The sequence below is a fragment of the Artemia sp. Qi Xiang Cuo genome, chromosome 8, assembly GCF_049724085.1.
Source record: "Artemia sp. Qi Xiang Cuo chromosome 8, ASM4972408v1, whole genome shotgun sequence".
Classification (NCBI taxonomy): Eukaryota; Metazoa; Arthropoda; class Branchiopoda; order Anostraca; family Artemiidae; genus Artemia; species Artemia sp. Qi Xiang Cuo.
The window spans coordinates 56,890,211-56,915,148 of record NC_142801.1 but is presented as its reverse complement, the minus strand read 5'-3'; the positions used below and the strand labels follow the sequence as shown (position 1 = coordinate 56,915,148).

Sequence of the window (24,938 nt, the reverse complement as noted above, 5' to 3'; positions counted from 1 at the left end):
CTAGGCGGTTATGGAAACTTTGTTTCTTACACGCTCTCTCTTAGTTCATTTAATAAAGCACACAAGGAACGTATTATATCTTGGAAACTATTATATTGAGTTTTGGCTTTGTTTTCCAGGGCTTAGCCTTGTGCTTATGGAAACTTGTAATGGAAGAAGTTACTGGTATATACCTTGAACTACTATTTTTGGACGGGGTCCTCAATTTTGGACAAGGTTTTCTGGTGTTTATAATTTTTGGACTGGATACCAAGCTTGTGATTATTCCATGTCTTAAAAGGTAAGTCATATTCCCTTTTTATAAATGAGTTCAAACCCTTTATTTATCTCTCTAATTCGGGCCGGTCTCCAGTTATGTTTTTTTTAGGCCAGTTTTCGGGAGAAAAGAAAAAAATGTCCATTTTTCGAGTGAAAGTTTCAGAGCTCCAACAGAGTAATTCCTTTTCTCAAGCATGGGTGGATCGAGGGGGTGGTTTGAGGGGCATGTACCCTCCCCCAGACGATAGAAAGTTGCACTAATTACAGGGATGGTGAAATTACAGAGGGTGAAAAATACAGATATACCGAGTTTTATCAGTACCCCTTCCCCTCCCCCGAACATTAATTCTGTATCCGCCCCTGTTCCCGAGCTCAAAATAACGGAATATAAAATTAAATTCTTGATTTATCTCGTCATAATCTTCATCTTGAATATAGAAGGCTAACTATTAAACAGGATTTGGTCAACTTCTTACCTTTTAAAGTCGTTTTGTACTCCAGTTTTTGATATTTATCCATTCGTATCCTAACCTAGCTGGAACTCAATATTTGTCAGTACACCCACGTGTTAAGTTGTAATTGTTGAATAAATATAGAGGTTTCAGCAGTTGCTTAAGGATTTTAAGCTCCCTTCCTTTCTAGTTTTCCATTGCTCTTACTTTTTACTGGAAATTAAAAATAACAGCCTTCTAATAGGAAGAAATCAGATATTGCGAAATTTAAATCAAATGTAAGGCTCAGTTTACGACACTTATCCTCCAGAGCTTAGAGTGGATCGCTGTTTTTGGGGTACTAATTTCTTTAATGTCTAATAAAACTCCTATACGAAGCCAAAGAAAAACTACTACTACCACTACTACTAACAACTCACCGCAGCACCAAGCCGCCTGAGGCCCACACAGCCACGCACGCTCCTCCTCCATCCCAATCTATTCAAAACCTCCCTTTTTACACCCTCCCACGAAGCTCCCATTTCCTTTAAATCTTTCTTTATGATGTACTCCAACCCCAGACGAGGACGACCTGCTTTCCGTTTAGCCCTAGACGGTTGGCCGAAAAGAACAATCTTCGGCAATCTGTCATCCTTCATCCACACAACGTGCCCTAGCCACCTCAACCTTTCTTTCATTATAACCCTAGAGAGCGGTATTGAACCACATTTTTCGTACAGCCTATTGTTTGAAATGCGGTCAGTCAGTCAGGTACTCAGAACAATCCGTAAACAATTTCTCTGGAAAACATCTAGAAAATCTTCATCCATTTTTGTAAGCGTCCATGCTTCTGAGCCATACTTGACCACTGTCATCACGACTCCTTCTAATCTTCTAATCTTGGTTTCCAGATTTGTCCTACGATTTTTTCAAACTTTTTTTCACTATGAAAAAAAAACCTGAGCCTTGGCTATTCTACTTTTAACATCTTCACTGCTCCCACCATATTTACTAATAATAATACCAAGGTAAGTGAAGCTGCCCGCCTGATCAATGTTTTCATTACCCAACGTCACCTTTTCATCTTCACTTATTCCTAGCCTTAATGACTTAGTCTTCCTAACATAATTTTCAACCTTATTCTAACACCCTGAACTCGAAAAACCTGTAAAAAGTCATTGATTTTGCTCACCCTATCATCTAAGATGCTTAAATCGTCAGCATAATCTAAGTCCAGGAGACTTTTTCCTCCCTATTTGCTTCCGTGGTCTCCCATTGCCTTTCCTGTGCTCCTTAAGACAAATTCCATCAAAATAATCCATATAAAGGGGGATAGAACACAACCCTGCTTAACTCCTGATTTAATACAAAACCAGCTACTAACCTCATTTCCTACCTTAACCGCAGTAATGTTATTCTCGTACATAGCACCAATTACTTTAATGAGTTTATCTGATATTCTATACAAGATTAAAACTTTTGCTAAAGTTCTTCTGTCAACATACTTGAACGCTTGCTCATAATTTATGAAACTTAGGACTAAAGGTGCTCTAGAACTCATGCACTTCTTGATGGCTGGGCTAAGAGTGAAATTTAGCTCAACACTATCCGTTCTAAAACTGTACTGTTCTTCTTTTAAGGCTTTGTCTACAGCATCTCTCAGTCTAAAAAGTATCATATTACTTAGTAATTTACTACCTACAGAGACCAGACTAATGCCTCAATAATTACCACACTCACTTTTATCACCTTTCTTATAAAGTGGCTTAATTAAGGTTTTCCTAAAATCTTTAGGTACTTTCCCTTTTTCAAAAATCATATTCATAATCTTCAATAACTTATTTCTAACCTCAGAGCCACCATATTTAAGAAACTTATTTACCACCCTATCATCACCTGGAGCCTTATTATTTTTTAATCATTTTAGTACTTTTGCTAATTCTTCATCACAAAACAAATCTTCCTTCACATCCAAGGTAGTTTCATAAACTTTTTCATTTTCCTCTATATTTTTTCCTGCAACTCTATCTCGGATTAGCAAATTCCCAAAACGTTCTGCCCATCTCTCTTTAATTCTTTCGTTATCTCTAATTGTGCCCCCGTTCCTATGCTCAACTTAGCTAAGTATGCTTTGAATAATCCCTTTCAGTACATGAACATGCCAGTACAATATTTTACTTCTGTATTGTTTAGGTGCATCTTGCAGCTCCTCAGTGATTTTGTTCACGGCCCCCATTGCGAACCTCATTTGTTAATAATTTAGTATTTTCTCAATTTTCTTTACATTTCTTTTGTTTTCATACGATCTATCACTCAGATAATTCTTGTACAAGTCCTTTCTCCTTTCTATTAAACATAAAGCTTTTTCACTAATATTCTTAGCTGCAGTCCTAGCTTTCGCTGCAGTCTTCATGATCCTCTCGAAATCTTAAGTGATCCTTTAAGATTCTATACTTTAAAGGATCGCCCTATCTCGTCCATTATAAACTTTTTTATAATGAATTGACATAAGTAGTTTTGTACTTATGACAATTGTAGAAAATAATCAATAAGAAAATACTTATTGTTAAGAAAATACTTATTGACAATTTTTGTTTTAATTTGTATTTTGAAACATTCTTCAAGAGTCTAAAATCTGCTAATAATATCATAGCCGGACGAACTTCTAATGCTTGCTCTTTTAATTTTGTGTGTCCAAAAGTATATGATTCACAAGCTACTTTATGTTAGTTCCCAAACTATTTAGAATTGATTGGGCGGTCTTGCCCTAACTTGCAGAGCTTGGATAAAAGGCCCGAATAAACAACATCTACTTAGCGACATCTACAAGCGACATCGCTTTTTAGAAAACTAAAAAGCGACATATACTTTCCAGGTTTCTTATAAAAATCATTTAACTTCTCGCGATTTGAGCCGGACATACATATTTCGGTTTTAATGAAACTTCTATAATTCAAAAGTGGATTTTGTTATTTGATTGAACGGAGCAGAGTTTTTTTTTTAAGTTCGGGAGAGAGCATTCCCTAAAATTGTTTTACTATACCTGCTTGGACAACATCAAAAATCAGCTCAAAGGAAATGTCATTTGATCAATTTAGTATTTTTGGAGTTCCTTGTGGCATTACCCACTTTGGATGAAAATATTGCTGACACACAGCAAATAAAATTTCACTGATAATGTACATTTTGTTTTTGAGACGGCAAGCCGACATTGAGGCTTGCAAATTGATTTTTAATATATTGAATCCTCTTAAGGGGAAAAAATTGTAAATGGTTCAATTTAGGACACTTAACATCCAGAGCTTAGGAGGAATTACCATATTTATTTATTATAGTTGTTTATAACCCACTGATACAAACCAAGTTTAAAGGTAGAGTAGCAATAAGAAAGAAGGAAAGAAAAAAGGAAAAAGGAAAAGGAAAAGAAAAAAGAAAGAAAGAAGGAAAGAAAAACACAAGAGAAACCACAATCACAAAAAACACTGAAAAAATCGAATAAAACGACGGAGCTTCGACAAGTGCATATGAGCTTCAGCTGAGAGTTCCCTAGGTCGCATTTCTAACTTCAAAACAACATCAGAAAAACCAAAATTATTCACCGGAAAACTTTTTTTGTCCACTGCGCATGATAAAGATGAGATTTTGGCAATTTAAAAGAATTTGTTCGAGTTCTATTCAAATTGCTAGTCTTAAGAATTGGGGGAAACCTGAATCTTTCAGGTTTATCCTAAAGGATAATATTAAATTTATTAAAATAATTAATTATAGTAAGAAAGAAAAAATCAAATAAAACAATGACCTTCGTTTAAAAACAGAGTAAATTTTAAAAACTTTAAACTTTAAAAACTTTAAAAACGTTTAAAAACTTTAAATGACGATATCAACGATAATATATAATGAAACATGGATATAATACTGTTCAGCTTTTGTCAATGGAATGTGAAATAAGACTTGCTTTACTCATTTCACTAAAATTTACTAGAATTGCGTTAATGAAATTTATTGGTTTGAGCTGGCTTTTTTTGCACACACAAATATTCGCGAAAACGAAACAATTTGTTCAAAATATATCACGTTTCACAGTGAACTTTTCCACTATTCATAATTGCTGAATAAAAAAAAGCTGAATTCTTGCTGCAGGACACAGACAGGTAAACAATCTATCTCATCCCGTTCAAAGTTTCTTTCTTGGCCACCTCCAAGAAAGAAGATTTAAGATTTACGGATCCCTGAGTATGAAAACTTCTGTAATTGTTTTTATTAAAACTAACTTAGCCGCTTCTACACTTATCAAAATATGCTGCCTAGCTTGGTTTGATCACGGTTGATGGAGGTGTCAGATGTGCTTTGACAGGACAGGCATAAAACTGTAACCCCCTGATTTATTGGAAGAATAAGCGGGAAGGGAAAGTAAAGACCTGGATCAATTTAGTCAAGACAGACCTGCAGCCGATTGGGGACTTACGAAGCGGTGGGCAAAGATGAAATAATTGATGGTTAGAGATCGCTACATCAGACACTGAAAATTGAGCATAAATTCAACGAAAATAAAGAACGTTAAGCAAAGTCATTGCAGGCTATTTTAAATAGCCTGCAATAACTGAGTTCCTTAAATTAAACCTTAAATATCGTCAAGATAGACCTGCAGCTGATGCAGGGATCACTACAGCACACATTGGAGATACAGCAGTATGGCACTCAACCCTCTGCTTATTCATGATGTTGGTCTAACACAAGTAGAAGTGCATAGCAGCAACTTAAGATCAAATCTTAGATATCGTCAAGATGGACCTGCAGCCGATATAGAGATCACTGCAACACGTACTGAAGATCGAGCAGCATGGCAATCATCCATCTGCTATTTCATGGTAGCAGGGAGAGTTTAAGAGCTGGTGATCTAGCACAAAAGTACCAGTATATAGCAGCAACTTATGATCTTCTTCATTTTTTTCAGTGTGTCTTTGTTTATCCTCAGGTTTGTTTATTTATTTTTTTTATCTCATTATTTTTTTAACTTTTTATCTCGTTTTAGATGGCGAAGGTGGTGGTATGGAGGCAGCCGTTTGGCAAGCGTACCATGGGATCAGCTTCCCACTGAAACACGTATTGTGTGTGAGCAATTCTGTACTTTTCATATTGAAAAATGTCGAAGAGATTTGGTTCGTGATAGGAGGTACGAATTGAACAGCTACTATTGTAGTATTTTTAATGTTCGATGGTTGAGGGTTTTAGTTTTTTGTTTCAGCTGTTTTAGTCATTCTTCAGTCAAGTTTTATAGTCAACGATTCAATTCTCTGCAAAAGAGATATTTCGATAAGCAATTTGTAATACTGTTTTAATCAGTTATTTCGTTGGTGATTATCTTCACTTTGCGTCCTGTGGAAGCAGAGGATGTCTGGCCCCCAGCCTCCTATCTCTTGGATGAGGGGCCGTGAAACAGAGATCAGCACTGCCGGTTTGGACTATAAAGTCTATTTTCTTTTAACTTTTTGCCTTAACTTTAGATAAGCCAAAAATACTTATTTCTAGTGAATTATCACTAATAATAATTCCCAATCACTACAGTGAACAACCACTGGGGATTTTCATCAAAAGAGCTGGTTTCTCCTAGAAACCCCGCCACACCCGCACGAAAACTCGTACTTTGTATATATAGCGCCAGGTCGCCTGTGCCAATCAAGCAAAGGAGCCGCAAGAAGCACTTGCTTGATGATGCGGTTATTGGGTCTTCTCAGGACATGGCCAAGTCACCGCAGTCTTCTCTGTTTGACAATCATGGCTGCGGGTGCGCCCATCAACATTTGAGGTTCTGTCAAGTATTAAATCCTCAGGATTTCATGTAGACAGCGGTGGTCAAAGACTTCCATGTCCCGGAGATGAATCGCCTTCAGTGACCGAGTCGCAACTGTATAAAAAAAGAATAGATCTAATAGCTACTTTATAGGCACAAACTTTTGTCTTTATGCTGTCCTCCCGCTGGTTCCACAAATGGCGGTGGAGCTGTAATACTTGACTACATCAGCATCACTTATTTTATAACATGTTTCACAGTCGCATAAAATTCATGAGTGCAACTAGTCTCTAGGGTGGTGCATGGGTGCTGCTAGTGCCTAGGGTGGTGCATGGGTGCTGCTAGTGCCTAGGGTGGTGCATGGGTGCTGCTAGTGCTTAGGGTGGTGCATGGATGCTGATAGTGCCTAGGGTAGTGCATGGGTGCTGCTAGTGCCTAGGGTGGTACATGGGTGCTGGTAATCATGATATACTGCATGTCCCTCTTCCACCAGTCTAATCGCTAAATTTTAAGCATTTATCGAACCTTAGCCTGAAGAAATAAAGCGGATAAGTTAAGCTGATTTCACCAGAAGTAGGTCTATTGAGTTTGCTCCTTCGGTCATTGTTAAAATATTTCTTATGGTAGACGTTCTTATAAGTCACTTTCGCTTACAATTGCTAATCTTTTTGTTTTCTTTTTTCCGCCGTTAAGAAATTAGAAAAGGGTTTTGCAGTAGTTAATGCTATTCGCCATTCGTGTATCTTAGAAGTCCTGTTCAAAATGAAGTCTAAAACTATTAAAATCCTTTGGTTTTGGATGAAGGAAAAAAACAAGAAAATACTTGATTTCAAATAAAATAACATATATCTTATTTTTGGGACATTAAAGGTTTCAAAAAACTTTAAACTTCCAACTGTAAATTTTTACAGCAGTTTTCATCTGCCTCGTTGTTGCTATGGCTGATGAAAACGGTACTTTTTACTAAACGGACTCTTTTATATAGTACTAGTTTGGTTAATGCTAATGAAATAAAATAGGATCAAAATATAATAGTTTAGAAACAAATTTGGGCTATATATTTGCACATTAGGGGGGGGGGGGGTGGTAAAGCATACCATATATTAAATACGTAACCTAACCTAGGTACCTCCCCCCCCTAAACCCAAAAAAACAACAATTTAAATACAGTTCTTGCCTTTGTTTGCATCCCAGAAGGCAGCGTAAACCTGTTTTTCATCACGCGTCTCGGTCTATTTCGTGACTGTTTGCATTGCCGTATATAAAAGTCCGTTTAGTAAAAGGGTACGATGAAAACTTCGGGTTGCTTTAAAAGAATAGCTTCAGGGAAACCAGGTAAAACGTTACTTTGCAAATATCTATTGCCTATCGTAAATATCATCGTAAACAGTTTTGTGTGGTAAATCAGAATAATTCTTGGTGGTATATGATAAACATAATGTAGCCGTCCTATAAGATACTTGCCTTCTCTTCTAACAGCGTCTAAACGTAAAACCCCTGTGCACAAGGCTGTATCCAGGAGGGAGGGTTTAGGGGGTTTGAACCCTCCCCCCCCCCTTCCGAAATGTTTGTCCGACTCTTAAAAATGTAAGAAAAATGCATATAAACACATTTTTGATGCGTTTTTAAAGTTTGTTTGAGTAAAATACCCCCACCCTCCCACCCCTCCACCCTCCCACCCATATCTTGTAATATAACCGAGAGAAGGTCCTAAGTAAAATAGAGTTTGAGGCTTGAGAAAATTATAGAAATATTGCTTTTTGCTTTAATGTACTTCATTTAATTACAATTTCTCTCATATATCATTTGAGAACGACTTTATGTTATTAAGATGTTAGAGACTGTTCAAGTTAGGGTAATCTATTTGCATTTTAGCTTATTTGTGGACTAAAAATTAACTATGTAAACACTCTTGAGAACGGTAGTGATATATTAATTTCCAAACTAGTATATGCTTCAATTAAATGCTATTGACCCACTCTTAAAATAGTGTGCTAAGAACGGCTAAGGTTCTTAATGAATTAAAAAAAAAAACACAGTAGGAAAAATTTTATTTTCATAAGAATAATGTTTACGTTCATTTGAAAACTAAATATGACCCAGGTACATTAATGTTTAATTCAAAAATGGCGTGTTTTGAATTTGTAAACTGATCTTAATTTTGCAGTGTAGTGAATAGTTAGCAACTTGAATCTTGACTAGAGTTAGCAGTGTAGCATTGAATTTGAGTCAGGGTCGGAAAATGGGCCCTTTTGATAGTTATCAACTTTTTGAACTCCAAAGTGGCTACCTATGGAAGTCCACAAAGTGGGAAAAATATCTGAGAGCTAAACATTTATTCTTGGTTTTGCTTTTGGCTCTAAAACATGGACACTAAGTATGTTCAGTGTTGAGCTAAACTGGACACGTCCTTCAACGAAGAGTCCTAAATGTTAAGTAGTGTTTAGTCCTGGGTAGAAGTGGATCGTAAAGTTTCGACCTGGTTTGTGAAAATTGATGCAGGGACTGTGATCATTGTTGAAACAGTTTCGGTGCAGTGACAACCAAGCTTTACTCTTGACCATCCTCATTTTAGTTCATCTTCTTCTTCTATCTGTCAATTCTTTTCCAGAGTAAGGTTTTAGTCTCAGGATTGACAATTCCTGAACCTATTAGCTGTTTACAAATGGAACGAAATGAAAATATCGAAAAAGGGGTATAATGTTTCAAATAAGACAATTGAAAATAACAGAAAAGTCTTTTTTTTCACTAATAATAATAAAAGTCTGAATATTCGGCTTCACGCCCGGAAGCGTTGATGTATGAAAAAAAACTGAATTAATTTAAATAAACCATAGGAAGAAAAAGAAAAAACGCAAGCGATAAAAATACATCTTATTAATAACGTCCAATACGATAATGTTTACCATGTAATAGCAACAAATCAAACAAAAGTAGGACAAGTTAGGCTGTCTCTCTGGTATATCACAATGAAATAAAGCAACAGCAGAGATACAGGCTGCATTCCAAGCTCAATAAGAAGTAACTAAAAGTTAAAAAAAAAGTAACTTTTTTCGTTCCAGCTGACGTTTTGTAATAGCTGGAACACTAGAAAAGTAACTTTGTATTTACCTTTTCGTAGTAACTTCTACTAAAGATAGTTAACACGCATCTTTAGCGAAGTAACTGTGCATCGTTATCATCATTGCTATTAATATAAGTTAGAAACATATTAAAAGTATCATTAGACCAAATTATGCTGAAAGAGTAATGAATAGAATTGAAACTCATGAAGAATACTCTTACAAACCTAATAAGCCAGTTGCTAGTTCACAACCATTCTGGGTGGATGTCCTTTCAAGTAACTTCCATAGTTCAAGGAAAGTTATTACAGTTGGCAATGTGGAATACACAGTTGGTTGTTGGTTTGACAATGAAATATCTTACTAACGTCCAGTGTGATGATGTTCACCATACAATAGTAACAAATAAAAAAAATGCAGGAATAATTACGTCAGTCGGGTATCAAAAGGACGTATCTCCATAATTTTAAATTTTCAGAAGAGCAAAAAAATAACCTCGAAATTTTTTTATTTCCCCTTCGATAACCTTGAAACAAAAACAGATCGATATGTAAATCAATACATATCAATCCGCTTTTGTTGCACGGTTATCAGAAGGGAAATAAAAAAGTTGTGAAGTTTTTTTTTGCTCTTTTGAAAATTTACAATTATGGAGATGCGTCCTTTTGATACCCGACTGAAGATTAGGTTTTTTTTTCATCTTAATGCAATGAACCGCTAGCAGGGATACAGTTGGTTATCTATAAAATTATAGAAATTATACTAATTTATATACTAAGAAATCATCTATGAATTTTTATTTCAATCCTAACTTTTGTCTTTTTCAACAATTTTTCTAGATGTTCCGAAAAAATAGTCTGAAGTCATAACCTGGAATATGTATTTAGCTTGTGATATGTAACTTTCAAAGCCTATATTTAGGCGTTTTTTTTTTTTTTTTTTTTTTTTTTTTTTTTTTTTTTTTTTTTTTTTTTTAGATTGTTCATAGTTTACTTATATACTGAGCCCTTAACGACTTACTTATTTTATGATTTTTCATGTTTACAATAATCTTAGGTGGCGTTTACAATGGTACACCTCTGTTTTTCTTGGTCCAGAGTTGGTTGATTGGTTAATTATGGTTGGTCTTGCTCATGATCGGGCTGAAGCTGTCAGATATGGAAAACACTTACTAACTGGGGGTATAATTTCGCATATTAATCAAGAACACTCGTTTTTAGATCAGCCACTTTTTTATAAATTTAATGTTGAATATGCTAATGCTGAAATTCATGCTGAAGTTGAATAGTTTTATGTATTTTTCAAAAATTTCGGAATTTATACTTAAGTGATCAAATTAACTAATTTATGTAATAAAAATTTGTTGAATGTGAATATAAATTTATAGATATAATGGAATATGCAAATGCTGTAAATCAAGCTAAAGTTAAATGGTTCTATGCAATTTTAAAGAAGTTTTATTTTTTCATTTAAGTGCTCAAAATTACTTGATTTATTTAAGAAAAAATAATTGAATCTGAATGTAAATTTGTAAATATAATATGGAACATACTAACACCGTATATCAAGTTGAAGTTGAATAGTTTTACACAATTTTAAAGAAGTTAAATTTTCTAATTTAAGCGCTCAAAATGATTTAATTTATTTAATAAAAAATAGATTGAATGTGAATGTAAATTTATAAATATAATATGGAACATGATAACGATGTATATCAAGTTATAGTTTAACACAATTTTAAATGAGTTTTCTTTCACTTAAGTACTCAAAATGAGCTAATTTATTTAATGAAAAATTCATTGAATTTGAATGTAAATTTATAAATATAATATAAAACACTGTATATCAAGTTGAAGTTGAATAGTTTTACACAATTTTAAAGAAGTTATTTTTTTTTATTTAAGCGCTCAAAACGATTTAATTTATTTAATGAAAAATAGAATGAATGTAAATGTAAATCTATAAATATAATATGGAACATGGATAAACATTGATTAAATGTGAATATAAATTTATAAGTATAATATGTAACATGCTAACGCTGTATATCAAGTTGAATAGTTTTACACAATTTAAAATATATTTAATTTTTTCATTTAAGTACTCAAAATGAGCTAATTAATTTAATGAAAAACTGATTGAATTTGAATGTAAATTATAGAAATACAATGCGGAACATCCTAACACTGTATATCCAGTTGAAGCTGAATAGTTTTCCACAAATTTAAGTAAGTTTTTTTTTATTTAAGTACACAAAATGAGGTAAATTATTTAATGAAATAGATTGAATTTGAATGTAAATTTATAAATTTAATATGGAACATGCTAGCGCTGTATATCAAGTTGAAGTCGAATAGTTTTACACAATTTTAAAGAAGTTTAATATTTTTTTCATTTAAATACTCAAAATGAGCCAATTTGTTTAATAAAAATTGATTGAATTCGATATGCAACATTCTAACGCTATATATCAAGTTGAAATTGAATAGTTTTACACAATTTTAAAGAATTCTAAAGAATTTATTTTTTAAGGGTTCAAAATCAAATATTTAATTTCATAAAGAAAAATTATTGAGTGGACCCTTGTAAACCGAATGTGGAATATGTTATAACTAACAATTGAACTGAAGTACTATTGTTTTAAGCAACTTTAAAGCAGTTGGATTTTCATTCAAAAGATAAATATTTACTAATTTATTTATTAAAAACTTAATTGGATGTTGGTGTAATTCTGAATGCATAATATAGAATTTGCTAATCCTCTAAATCAAGCTGTATGCATTTTAAAGAATTTGGATTTATTCAAATGCTTTAAAATTGACTAATTTATTTAATGAAAAATTCATTGAGTGTAAATTTATAAGTATAATGTTTAATTTATTTAATTATTCGCACAAGTTGAATGTGATATTAATTATTATGTATATTCGTATTTTATTTTAATTTGTATGCTATGAAAAAAGTATTTTAATTTGTTTCTGAGCTTTGAGCTATGTAGGGCTACTGACAGAAGAAGGTCAATTTTTAGTCATTCGAAATTGGTCATTTGAGAAGTGGTCATGTTGAATTTTGATTTAGTTATGCCGTTGTAATAATAATTTACTTTTAACCCACGTCATGCAAAAGCTCTTATACTCGTGAGATACATATCAAAATAACCTAAGTTCTAGGCTATGTTTGAATATGAATCTAAAAAGAACGCCAATATTACATTTTTCCTGCACATACACGGTAGCCTTTAATATATTTGTATTTGGTGAAGCAAATTTTCTGGTTGGTGAAGCAAATTTTCAGTGCTTATTTGAAAGAGAAGCTAGCCCAATATTCGCCTTTAGAAGTGATATCTGGTGGCAGTAACTGATTAAATTGTAATAAAGTCTGGTTTTGCATGAATAAGAACTGCATTATGCACACATACAGGAGTATATAAATAACCTACACGTTACAGGTCCTTGACTAGCTTTGAATATCTATCTAAAAAGTCAATATTAAAAATTTCAATATTATAAAAAATGTAAATATCTAAAAATGTCAATATCTAAAAATGTCAATATTATATGTTTTACCACCACAGATATGGTAAAGTTTATTTTATTTTAAACACACTTTTGCCGGTTGGTCAAGGGAGGTTTTCAACGCTGATTTGAAAGTGAAGCGATCCGAATATTCATCTTTAGAAGCGAAATTTAACGGCAATAGCAGATTAACTTGTAGTAAAATTTACTCTTTCATGAATGAGTTCTGTATCATGTACCCAAGCAGACACTCGTAAATTAATTTTATAGTAACTGTAACCTCAGGCTGTAATGAGGTTACAGTAACTCCACTTAAAATGTTCTTGGTGAATTTATAAAGAATCACCCAGAAAAGCTTGCTCTATCTCAGAAAAGCTTTCTATATGTAAGATACCCATAATGTGTTTGGCCAGGCTTTAAGCAAAACCTACCACGAAACATTTTTTTTCCACGTTACAGTTATGAAAAATAGGAGATACTGCTTTTGTTTTGGGTTGGGCGATACATGGTCTGTCTATCTATTTCAGAAATTTAAATCAAAAATGTATAAAAAATTTGTTTATATTCATTTTTGTTCCGTTTTTACGAGTCAGAAAAACATCTCGGGTGGGGGTAAACCCCCCCCCCCGGGATACGGCCTTGCACATAGCCCATAGTATGCTGTAATGAGCTTACAGTGATCCCACTTAAAATGTTCTTGGGGAGTTTATGAAGAATCACTGAAAAAAGATTCCTCTATGTGTTGGTAGATAACCATAATCTATTTGGCCAGGCTTTAAGCAAAACCTTCCACGAAACATTTTTTTTCCTCGTTACAATTATGAAAAATAAGAGATACTGCTTTTGTTTAGGGTTGGACGATATATGGTCTGTCTGACTTTAGCATTTAATGTGTTTTGATTTTGGATACTTAACTGTACTGTGCGTTTTAAGTCACCGTACTTAATAAGCATATTTTTAACTTAATCTCTTCATTTGAAACATGTAATAGCTTTGCATCGATATTTATTATTTTTTTTATTTATTTATTTTTCATCATTTATGATTCTAGAGAAGTTTTCGGAATAGTGCTTTACCTTCATTCATTATGATGATAGATGACTTTTATAATGATAGAAAAGTCTCCAGGAAACAGCTTCATCTTTATGTATGATAATTAGGGTTTATTTATGTTAATAGAGATGTTTCTGGAATAGTACTTAAAACTGATTTTCCTTTCCTTATGCTAACGTAAAGACTAAAATTCTTTTTGGCATTCAAGATCAGGGCCGGATTTAAAGCTTCTAGGCCCAAGCGTTTTTGGCGCTCCATTTTTGCGAGATTTTCGGGGGTAGTGGAAACACTGAACAGAACGGAACTGATTAGCCAAAAGTAATGAAAGAGAGGCGATACCGAACTCTCAACTGCCATTCTTGGGAGACATCTGACAGTTTATAAGTAGCCACGGAAATCCTGTTTTTTTTTTGGTATCAGAATATATAATTATCATTGAAAAGCTATGTAATGGTCATCATGTTATACCGATATCAGATACTGTGAGCTTCTTTAACCCAAGTTGTTAACCAATAGATATTAATAGTAAAAACAACAATAAGAAGCTTTTTGTCAATGGTTTTCCTCTCCTATATAATTTGTGTTTCGTAGCATAATGTCGTTTGAGTTTGTCAATAATCCAGATATATAAAAAATCCTGCTATTCCTCGTCCAAATCGTCGCTGTCCGAAACACTAGAAACTGAAATTTTGAACACAATATACACATCAAAAGAAATTAAAAAACAGGTTTTTCAAATGAAAGCAGGGAGCAACGCTAAAACTTAAAACGAACAGAAAGCATTCCTTATATGACGAGGACTGCCCCCTCCTGCGCCTCTCTTTCATTACTTTTGGCTAATCAGTTCCGTTCTGTTCAGTGTTTCCACTACCCCCGAAAATCTCGCAAAAACGAAGCGCCAAAAACGCTTGGGTCTAGAAACGTCAAAGCTTTAAACACATTCAAAACAAAGATTTAAATACATTCAAAACACAATATTAGGAGCATTTTTGGTGCCCTCCCCCTAGATTTTGAAAATACCTTTTCGGGTGTAAAATTTCTTTTTTTATTGAAAACATGACAAATTTGCCCCCCCCCTAGATTTAAATACTTTTTGAGATGCTTCTTGTGCTCAAATTACGTATACAAGATGAGGGGATTTTTGTCCCCTCCCTCTAGACTTGAAAACTCCTTTTCGGGTGCAACATTTTTTTTGGTACTTTCATTGACAAAAATTTAACAAGTTTGCCCTCCCCCATAGATTTAAAAACACATTTCCCCATTCTTGTAAATTTGTTTGAATTGACGCCACTGGTTTTGTCCCAGGAAAAAAACAACAAGAAGCTCTTTTTCAATGGTTGTTTCTCTCCTGTTTAATTTGTATTTCGTAGCATAATGTTGTTTGAATTTACACTTAACGGACTCAGCACCACTAATGAATTAATTTGGCCTAGTCTCACGCTTTTTCACAAAATGCTATCACTAAAATCGTATGTTTTACAACAAACAATGAAAATAAAATAAAGTTTTGCTGAAGAAAGATCGATCTTTCAGGTTTTAGACGTAATTCGATCACATAAGTAAAATTTCTTGAGTTGTATTAAAGATAAGGATGTCAAGAGAAAGGTGGACTTACTGGAATTAATCTGCGTAACAGAACTGTACAGGAATATGATAATTTGTTTCGCACTTCTTTTGTTTCGCACTGTCCTGTAGTTTCGTCGATTGGGGGATTTGTCCTCCGCACCCCAAGATATTTTGCCCCTCCTCCCCCTTTATTTTGAAAATACTATTTTTTATTGTATTTTATTTAAAAAATGGCCTTATAACATTTTCTCATTAAAAAAAATGCCCTTCTCCGTAGATTTTAAAAACTACATTGTTGCTCCCCGCCCCAATTTCCATGAATTGACATCACTGCTGCCCTGTGAAATTGATGTTGTATAACAAAATACTCTTTATCATAAGCTACATCTTTCGTAAGAGGGTGGAATAGGAAAAAGGTTGTTTTCTATATACAAAAATGTATGCATTATTGTTCATTATTTCTCTGTGATTTCTTATTGCAAATGATGTGAGATAGGGTGGCTTAATTTATGGTGTTTCTTTTAGATCTCGTTTGTGTGCAATATGTCTTTGCAGGCTTTTGTCTTCTCTTATGAAGTTTAAAGGTGCTTACTTTGTCTTCCACTTATATATATATATATATATTTTATCTGTTTTTGTTAATATTTATTTATGAGTTTAATACAGGTGTATATTTTGAATAAATGAGCATATGATCTACTTTCTTCATCAAATTTTTTTTTGCTAGAATAAATAGATGGTACTCACATGATGGTAAGATGGCCAACCTTACTGATTGTTATTGAAACAGAAGACTGACAGGATTGATACAAGATACTAGGTTATTAAGGGGTGATTTTATTGTAGTTAGAAGTGAAGACGACCTTCTAGTAGTGTCTAGGGTTAATCTAGAGCTGAAATATAGGAAGAGTAGCTACCTTCCGGAAAGCTATGGACTTGATAGACTCCAGGATGAGAATTTGAGAGAAGATTTCCAGGAACAGTTGAATACTAAATTCGAGAGTTTGACAATGTAGAATATAGGTGGAATAATTTTAGGAAAATAACTGTGAAGTTGCTGATGGTGGCTTAGGGAAGAAAGTTAAGAATGGAGCTAGGAATATTAGTGAAAAGGCTTTATGTTTAATAGAGAGGAGAAGGGGCTCATACAAGAACTATCTGTGTGATAGATCATATGAAAATAAGAGGAATGTAAAGAAAGTGGAGAAAGTATGAAAATATGAACTAAGGAGGTGTGAAGTGGAATCCATGGATAAAATTGCTGAAGATCTAGAATATTCAGCCAGACCGTTTAATAGTAAAATATTGTATTGACATGTTGAAAACTGAGTAGGAATAGTTAATCTGGACTTGTCTGAGTTAAAGATAAGAATGGGGCCATAGTTAGCGATGAGGAAAGAATTCTACATATTGTGGATTCCTATTCTTCCTATCCTATCTTTCATATTCTTCCTATTCAGGTGCTGATAGTGGGATAAATGAGTTTTTTTTTAATTTGGTGGTTGTGAAGTTAAATATAAATTACTGAAGATTATGAATACGATTTTTGAAAAAGGGAAAATATCTAGTGATTTTAGTAAAACTTTGATTAAACCCCTTTATAAGAAAGATGATAAAAGTGAGCGTGTTAATTATAGATGCATTAGTTTAGTTTTTAGGAATAAAATTACTTAGTATGATGGTACTTCTTAGACTGAGAGATGCCGTAGACAAAGTTTTAATAAAAAAAACGTAGTGTGGTTTTGGTAAGGAAATCTGATGCGTTGATCAAATTTGCACTCCTAGATTAATAATTGAGAAGTGGCTGAGTCACCAGACCTTTCTAGTCCTCATTTTTATAGAATATTAACAACCGTTAGGTGCAGCCGACAGAAAAGCTTTCCTTGCGAACGTCCTATCCTTGTATGGTATACCAGATAAATACATTAAAGTAATTAGGTCTATGTATGAGAACAACATTGCTGCGGTTAAGGTAGGAAATGAGGTTAGTAGCTGGTTTGATATTGAATCAGGAGTTAAGCAGGGTTACGCTCTGTCCGGACTTATGTGAATCATTTAGATGGAATTTTGTCCAAAGGAACACACAAGTGCTACGGGAGAGCATGGAGTCAAATAGAAAAGTAAAATTCTCCTAGATTTAGGTTATGCTGATTATTTGAACATCCTAGGTAAAAATATTAGCAAAATAAATGATTTTGGAGATTTTAAAAGCTGAGGGTGCAAGAACAGGCATGGAAATTAATGTAAAGAAGACTAAGTCGCTTAAGCAGGGCCGTATCCAGGATTTTTGTTCAGGGGGGGGTTTTACTAATTTTTGACTATTTTTGGGGGGGTTTTACTAATTTTTGACTCAGTTTTCGACTAATTTTACTGATTTTTACCTGGATTTTACTAATTTTCGACTTATTTTCGAGTCGGTCAAAAATTTCGGGGGGGGGGGGTTCAAACCGGGTAATCCCCTCCCCTCCCCCCGGGATACGGCCTTGCGCTTAAGTGATGGTGAAAAGGTAATGTTGGGCAACGAAAGGATCGATCAGGTAAATGGCTTCACTTACCTAGGTAGTATTATTAATAAAAATGGAAGATGCAGTGGCGATGATAAAAGTAGAATAGTCAAGACCCAGGATGCTTTTACACGGTTGAAAATTTTTTGAAGAATAGGAACATAAGTCTGCGAACCAAGTTTAGAATAGAAGAAGCTACAGTGATGAAAACAGTCAAATATTGTCCTGAAAAGTGGGCGGAGGAAAATTTATTAGATGTTTTCCAGAGAAATTGTCTACGGATTGTTTTGGGTACCCGTCTGACCGACCATATTTGAAATAGTAAGCTGTACGAAAAATGTCGGTACTTATTTAGTAACCGGGCAACACGCAAGAAGTGAAGTTTGGTTACTGCTAATGGAATAAAACAAAGTATGATTAAAATATAATAGTTTAGAAACAAACTTGGACTATATATTTGCACATTAGGGGGGGGGGGGATAAAGCATAGCATATATTAAATACGCAACCTCTCCTAACATAACCTAGGTACCTTTTTTGCCCCTTTAACCCCAAAAGAATAATGTTTAAATATTTTTCACAGAGTGAGCAATACCTCACTAGGCAGCGGAAACCTGTTTTTTAATAGGACCCTTGAGATTTTATATGCAGTTCTTCTCGCATGTTGCCCGGATACTAGATAAGCACCAAAATGTCGTTCTAACGCTCTTTCTAGGGCTATAGTGAAGGAAAGGCTGAGATAGCTAGGGAATATTTTGCGTTTGATGGATGACATATTGCTAAAGATCGTCTGTTAAAGGGGCTCTTTGCGTCCAAACCCTACAATGCAAAATGTGACCTAAATTGTCCTAATGACATCAGCAATTAAATTGTCAACATCTTTCCTGTAGTCTGCTATCCAATTTAATGAAGATGTGACTTAAGTCAGTAGTTATTCATTGTGGTCTTCTTCTCTGTAAAAAGTGCCGTGACCAGGATTCGAACCTGGGTTACTACGGCCACAACGTAGAGTCCTAACCACTAGACGATCACGGCTTATTTTGTCAAATGAAATATTGAATCGTTGCTGAAAAATGTGAAGTTTTGTTAATTTGTTATAGTGCTTTGATGATTTTCATATAACTCATAAGCTAAGAATACAAAAAAAAAATACAAGCTAGGAAAATCAACGGTAAACTTGTAATGCATGGTCACATCTAAAGGAAACGTGCTAATAAAATAAAAGCAGTACCCAGGGGCGGATCCAGGCTTTTTTTTAGGGGGGGCAAAATAGGTCGATCCGAAATTTTTTAGGGGGGGGGCAAAATGGGTTAATCCCATAAACTTGCGTTAGGAGCAAGTTTAATTAACGCAAAATTGAGTTAACTAAGTAAATTACACTACTTTAGACTACGCTAGGGGGGGGGGGCCTCGTCCCCCCTGGATGCGCCAATGGCAGTACCATTAAATTCCTTATTTTTATCAAGGGCGCCGGCAGAAAGTTTTCCAGGGGGGGCCAGATGACAAAATAGCAGTGGTGGCTGGGTGACAGTTTAGGCGGTTTACAGCACCAAGCTACGACTTTACCCCGATGAGGACGAATTTGCAATCAATTTTAAATCCTGAGAAGCTAATTGATTTAAAAGTATCAATAAATATATTTTAGGCTTCAAAGTTGCAAAAGAAGTAATGCCACACGGTGGTAGTGCTGGATTCAACGAAGTTGATTCCCTTTATTTGTAACGAAGTTAGGCTACGTTTGATGATCTGTAATTGCGTATCGCTATAACGAGGGGGCAGAGGAGGTGAGTCATTGCTTAGGTGGGGGTAGGGTAGATTCCTATAGAAGTACATTTTTAAGGGACAAACTGCTTACTCTTCATGAGGCTTCAGATAAACGTTGAAAGAGGACGGGTGGGGGGGTAGGAATTAATTAGAATGTTTCTCTATACATCTAATATGTTACATTCCCACATCTACCAGCACAGAGGTGGAAAAGGCAAGGCAGGTCATCATCAGCCCCGCCATGCAATCTCCTTGGGGTGGCATATACTGCTAGGAACTTAGTTTTCTGCAATTTTAAATGGTAATGTTATACATTACTATTATATATTTATACATTATTTATACTATTTATGCACTTCAATGTATTTAAAAAATATGTGTAACGTATTTATCGATAAAAAATCCTATTGTAGAGGTTGTGGTGGCTTCAGTTATGTAGAAGATTAAAAGTGTCACAGAATTTCCATCCATACAAAGAATAATACTCTATTTCATCCAACCAAAATTCTTTATTAGTAATATCAAAAAGGACTTTTTACCAAAATTACTATTCATCGCCAATTTTTTAAGTATATTCAAATTTTATCCAAAATTCAAATTGTAAATTTAAACGTAGAACGTTACTAATAAATGTAAAATTATTGAATTACATCTTTTAAAAGCAATTGACCAGGGATTTATGGGACCGTTACCTCAAATTATATCTTGGTTAGGCCTGTGTATGATTTGGAAAACAATCAGAAATTAAAAAAAAAAAAGAGCTTTTCAACTGAAAGCAAGGAAAAGATTTGAGACCTATTTGAACAGATTATTCTTTGCATGAAGGGGATGTCTCCTCCTTAGTTCCTTAAACATTACTGTGAAGTTTGGCTTTTTTCCAAGTTTTTAAAGAAAATTTGCAATTGGAAAAAAAAATTCAAAGCCCTAAGAAACTTTTTTTAATGAGCAAGGTGTCGAGAAGGGGGCAGTCCCCCTCATATGCAAAGTAATTAACATTGTTTTAAATTTTAAACTTGCTCTTTGCTTTAGTACAAAAACCTTTTTTATTTGTTTAATTACACTTCGTGAAATTGTAAAGTTTTATGAATACAATAATTTGGATAACGCAGAAAAAAAAATCAATATTTCAATGATCTCTGTTTGGATTTTGATAGGTAATCAAACAGTTCGTGTTTTTTAACCAGGGGTGATCGCTTAGACCCAGTGGGCCTAAAACTTCGATAGAGGGCTCATTCTAACGAAAATGAAAAGTTCTAGTGCCCTTTTTAAGTGCCAAAAAAATTGGAGGACAAACAGACACCTTCCCACGCCACTTTTTTCCAAATTTATTCGATGCGAACCTTTAGATAGCCATATTGTTTAACATAGTTGAAACGCCTATAGTTTTATCTTCGAACATAAAACTAACACCAAAAGCCCCTGTGGAAATTTAATTCGTTTAATTAGAACAATAAGTAACTTTTGTTAAAGTGCCAAAAAACTGTTGTGTGATGAGTGAGGTGTTAAGGAGGGGGGCAACCCTCGTCATATACGTAATCATTTCTATTCGTTTTAAGTTTTAATGTTGCTCCTTACTTTCAGTTGAAAAAACTTGTTTTTTGTATTTAATTAATTAAAAAAAGCTTTTTCCACAAAATAAGTTTTTCAAAGAAAAGCAAAGAACTCCATTAAACAAAAAATGAGCAAAAATAAAATCAAATAATCTACAAGCGTGAAACTACCCCAAATCAGCATCGATAAATAAATGAAACCCAAAACGAACAGAAATTACAATAAATAACCAAGTCAAACTCAAAACGAGCAGAAATTAACATAAGTTGGGCTCAAAACCCCAGTGCCTTCCCAAGGCCAGAACATAATTTGCACTTTACTGAAAAAATTTAAATGTTTTTACTTTTATAACTTTAATAAATCAAATAATACTAAGATTTTGATTACTAAATATCAGTATATGTATATTAAACTGACAATGCACATTCATTTATATTTTTTTCAGTAAAGTGCAAATTATGTTCTGGCCTTGGGGAGGCATAAGGGTTTTGAGCTCAACTTATGTTAATTTCTGCTCGTTTTGAGTTTGACTTGGTTATTTATTGTAATTTCTGTTCGTTTCGGGTTTCATTTATTTATCGATGCTGATTTGGGGTAGTTTCACGCTTGGTAGATTATTTGATTTTATTTTTGCTCATTTTTGTTTAATGGAGTTCTTTACTTTTCTTTGAAAAACTTATTTTGCGGAAAAAGTTTTTTTTAATTAATTTCTGTTCGTTTTATATTGAAATAGTCTTTTAAGAGAAAAAGAAAATAATACTTTAAATCTTTTCGTTTTTTTTAAAGATTTATAGTTTGGCCTGCTATTTGTATGCTGGAGAAAATTTTTTAGCAATATTTAACAACATACACCCTCTTAAAAATCTGGACACAAATAGAAGTTTTTAATTTAGTTTCATACCTCGTCTAGTTGACCTGTAATGGAAAACTTGATACCAATCGCAAAAAAATCTGTTTACTTTCTTTGATAGCTTGGATATACTTACGCTATTTTGATTTGGTTAAATCTTAAAAGCAGAAGCAGCCCCAAAATTTTGAACATAAAACCCTCAGTCGTTCTTGGGATGCTGCTGAGATGCCTTATTGGGAATTAGCATTAACACAGTGCATTTTGATTTAATCTTATGGCAACATTTAGATTTTAAACATAAAGTCAAATGGGAGGGTGGGCGTGGGAGGGGGATTAGTTTTCCTCCAATCACTTTCAACTATTAAAAAGGGCATCAGCCCTTTCTATTTTCAATCGAATGAGCCCTTTTCGAAGTTCCTACGACAACTCTTTCGATACAAAGTGCCCTGGTCTAAACAACAACAACAACAACAAAAATAATACATTATACCCACATCGATCTTTACTATAAAATGTCAAGCCTTCCAATCACTTTCGACTATTAAAAAGGGCACTAGCCCTTTCAATTTCCAATCAAATGAGCCCTTTTGAAGTTTTTTACGACAACACTTTCTATAAAAGCCTTATATGCCCCCAGTGGATAACTTACAACCCTCGCGCTGAGGGCAGGAGGGGGGGGGTTGTGATCCTCACAGACCTAATTTCCAGAACTTTCTACTACGTCGAACAAAATGGCTATCTGAAAATTTTGATTGGATGTGTTTGGGGGAATGGTTGGCGTGAGAAAGGAGTTAGTTACCCTCCAATCACTTTCGACTATTAAAAACGGCACTAGCCCTCTCAATTTCCAATTGAATGAGCCCCTTTTGAAGTTTTTACGACGTCTCTATAATTAAACACTTAATCGACCTCCTGAGCATAAATTCCCGCTGGTGTACTGGTTGTTATGGGGGGTTTGTCATCCTTAAATACGTAATATTCGGAATTCACAACACCATGGTGTAACAGGGCCATTCCTAAAATGGTATTGAATAATTTTTGAGAAATATTGGATGTGAGAAAGGGGTTAATTACTTTCCACTCACTTTCGACTATTAAAAAGGGGCAATTTCAATTTCCAATCAAATGAGCCCCTTTTGAAATTTCTACAACAACTTTCTATATAAACCTTATATGCCCCCAGGGCATAACTTACAACCCTTGCACTGAAAGCTCTGATGGGGTTATCATCCTAAAAGACCTGATTTCCAGAACTTTCGAATACGGTGAACAAAATGGATATATCAAAATTTTGATTGGATGTGTTTGGGGAAATGGTGGGCGTGAGAGGAGGGTTTGTTGCCCTTCAATCACTTTCGACTATTGAAAGGGCAATAGCCCTTTCAATTTTCAATTGAATGAGCCCTTTTGGATGTTTTTACAACATCGCTTTCAATAAAAATCTTACATGCTCCCAGGACATAACTTACAACCCTTGCCCTGTGGGTTTTTTTTTTGGGGGGGGGGAAGGGTTGTCATCCTTAAAGACCTAATCTCCAATACTTTCAACTACTTTGAATAAAGTGGCTATCTCAAAATTGTGTTTGGATGTGTCGTGAGAAATAAGGTGCGTGAGAGGGGGGTTAGGTGCCCCGCCATCACTTTAGAATATTTGAAAGGCCACTATGCCTTTCAGCTTTCAATCGAAATGGCAATCCTTCAAGTTTCTACAAAAAAGATTTCAATACAAATCTGCTATGCCCCCAGGGTATAACTTATAACCCTTGGCCTGAAGACTGTGGGGGGGGGAGTGTCCTGCTCAAAGGTATAATTTCCTGAACTTTAAGCTGCGTGAAACAAAATGGATACCTAAAAATTTTGATTGGATATGTTTGGGTAAATGGTGGGCGAAGAAGGGGTGTTAGTTGCCTTCCAATCACTTTTGACTATTAAAAAGGTTACTAGCCATTTCAATTTCCAATTGAATGAGCCCTTTTTGAAGTTTCTACGACGACGCGTACAGTGAAAACCTTATATGCCCCCAGGGCATAACTTACGACCCTTGCCCTGAGGGCTGTGGGGGAGTGTCCTCCTCAAAACATAATTTATATCTGGAAATCCACAACACTGAACAAAAAAGGCTATCTAAAAATTTTTATTGGATGTATTTGAGGAAAAGGTGGGCGAGAGAGGGGGGCTGGTTGCCCTCAAATCACTTTCGACTATTAAAAAGGGCACTAGCCCTCTCAATTTCCAATTGAATGAGCCCCTTTTGGAGTTTTTACGACGTTTCTATCATTAAAAACCTTATATGCCCCCAGGGCATAAATTAAAACCTTGGCCCTGGGGACTATGGGGGTTTGTCATCCTTAAATACATAATTTCCAGAACTTTCAACTACGTTGAACAAAATGGCTATCTCTAAACTTTGATTGAATGTGTTTGGGGAAATGGAGGGCATAAGAGGGGTGGCCTCCTCTGTTATCTCCTACCATGTGTGTCTTTTTTTTCATTATTGATATGCTCTATTTGTTATTTCGAAATTTTTTTTTTTTTTTTTTTTATGTTTTTGGCCGACACAAAGAGCCCTGCTCCCCGTCGGCCAGTTTAGAAA

At 34.5% G+C, this 24,938-nt stretch overlaps 1 protein-coding gene and 1 non-coding gene across 5 annotated transcripts in view; one reads left to right on the top strand and one right to left on the bottom strand.

The window, feature by feature from the left end:
- Positions 1-13,653, top strand: part of anchor (integral membrane protein GPR155 homolog anchor) — a 192,906-nt gene extending 179,253 nt beyond the window's left edge. For all 4 annotated transcript variants that reach the window (XM_089093622.1, XM_089093621.1, XM_089093624.1 and 1 more), the window contains 3 exons: positions 120-280; positions 5,722-5,862; positions 10,599-13,653. In XM_089093622.1, the coding sequence (XP_088949748.1) occupies positions 120-280; positions 5,722-5,862; positions 10,599-10,830 (534 nt within the window). In that variant the 3' untranslated portion in view covers positions 10,831-13,653. The remainder of the gene's footprint in view (positions 1-119; positions 281-5,721; positions 5,863-10,598) is intronic.
- Positions 13,654-19,143: 5,490 nt separating this feature from the next.
- TRNAH-GUG (transfer RNA histidin (anticodon GUG)) lies at positions 19,144-19,215 on the bottom strand. Its single transcript has one exon. It is a non-coding gene; the product is annotated as a tRNA-His (tRNA).
- Positions 19,216-24,938: the final 5,723 nt, after the last annotated feature.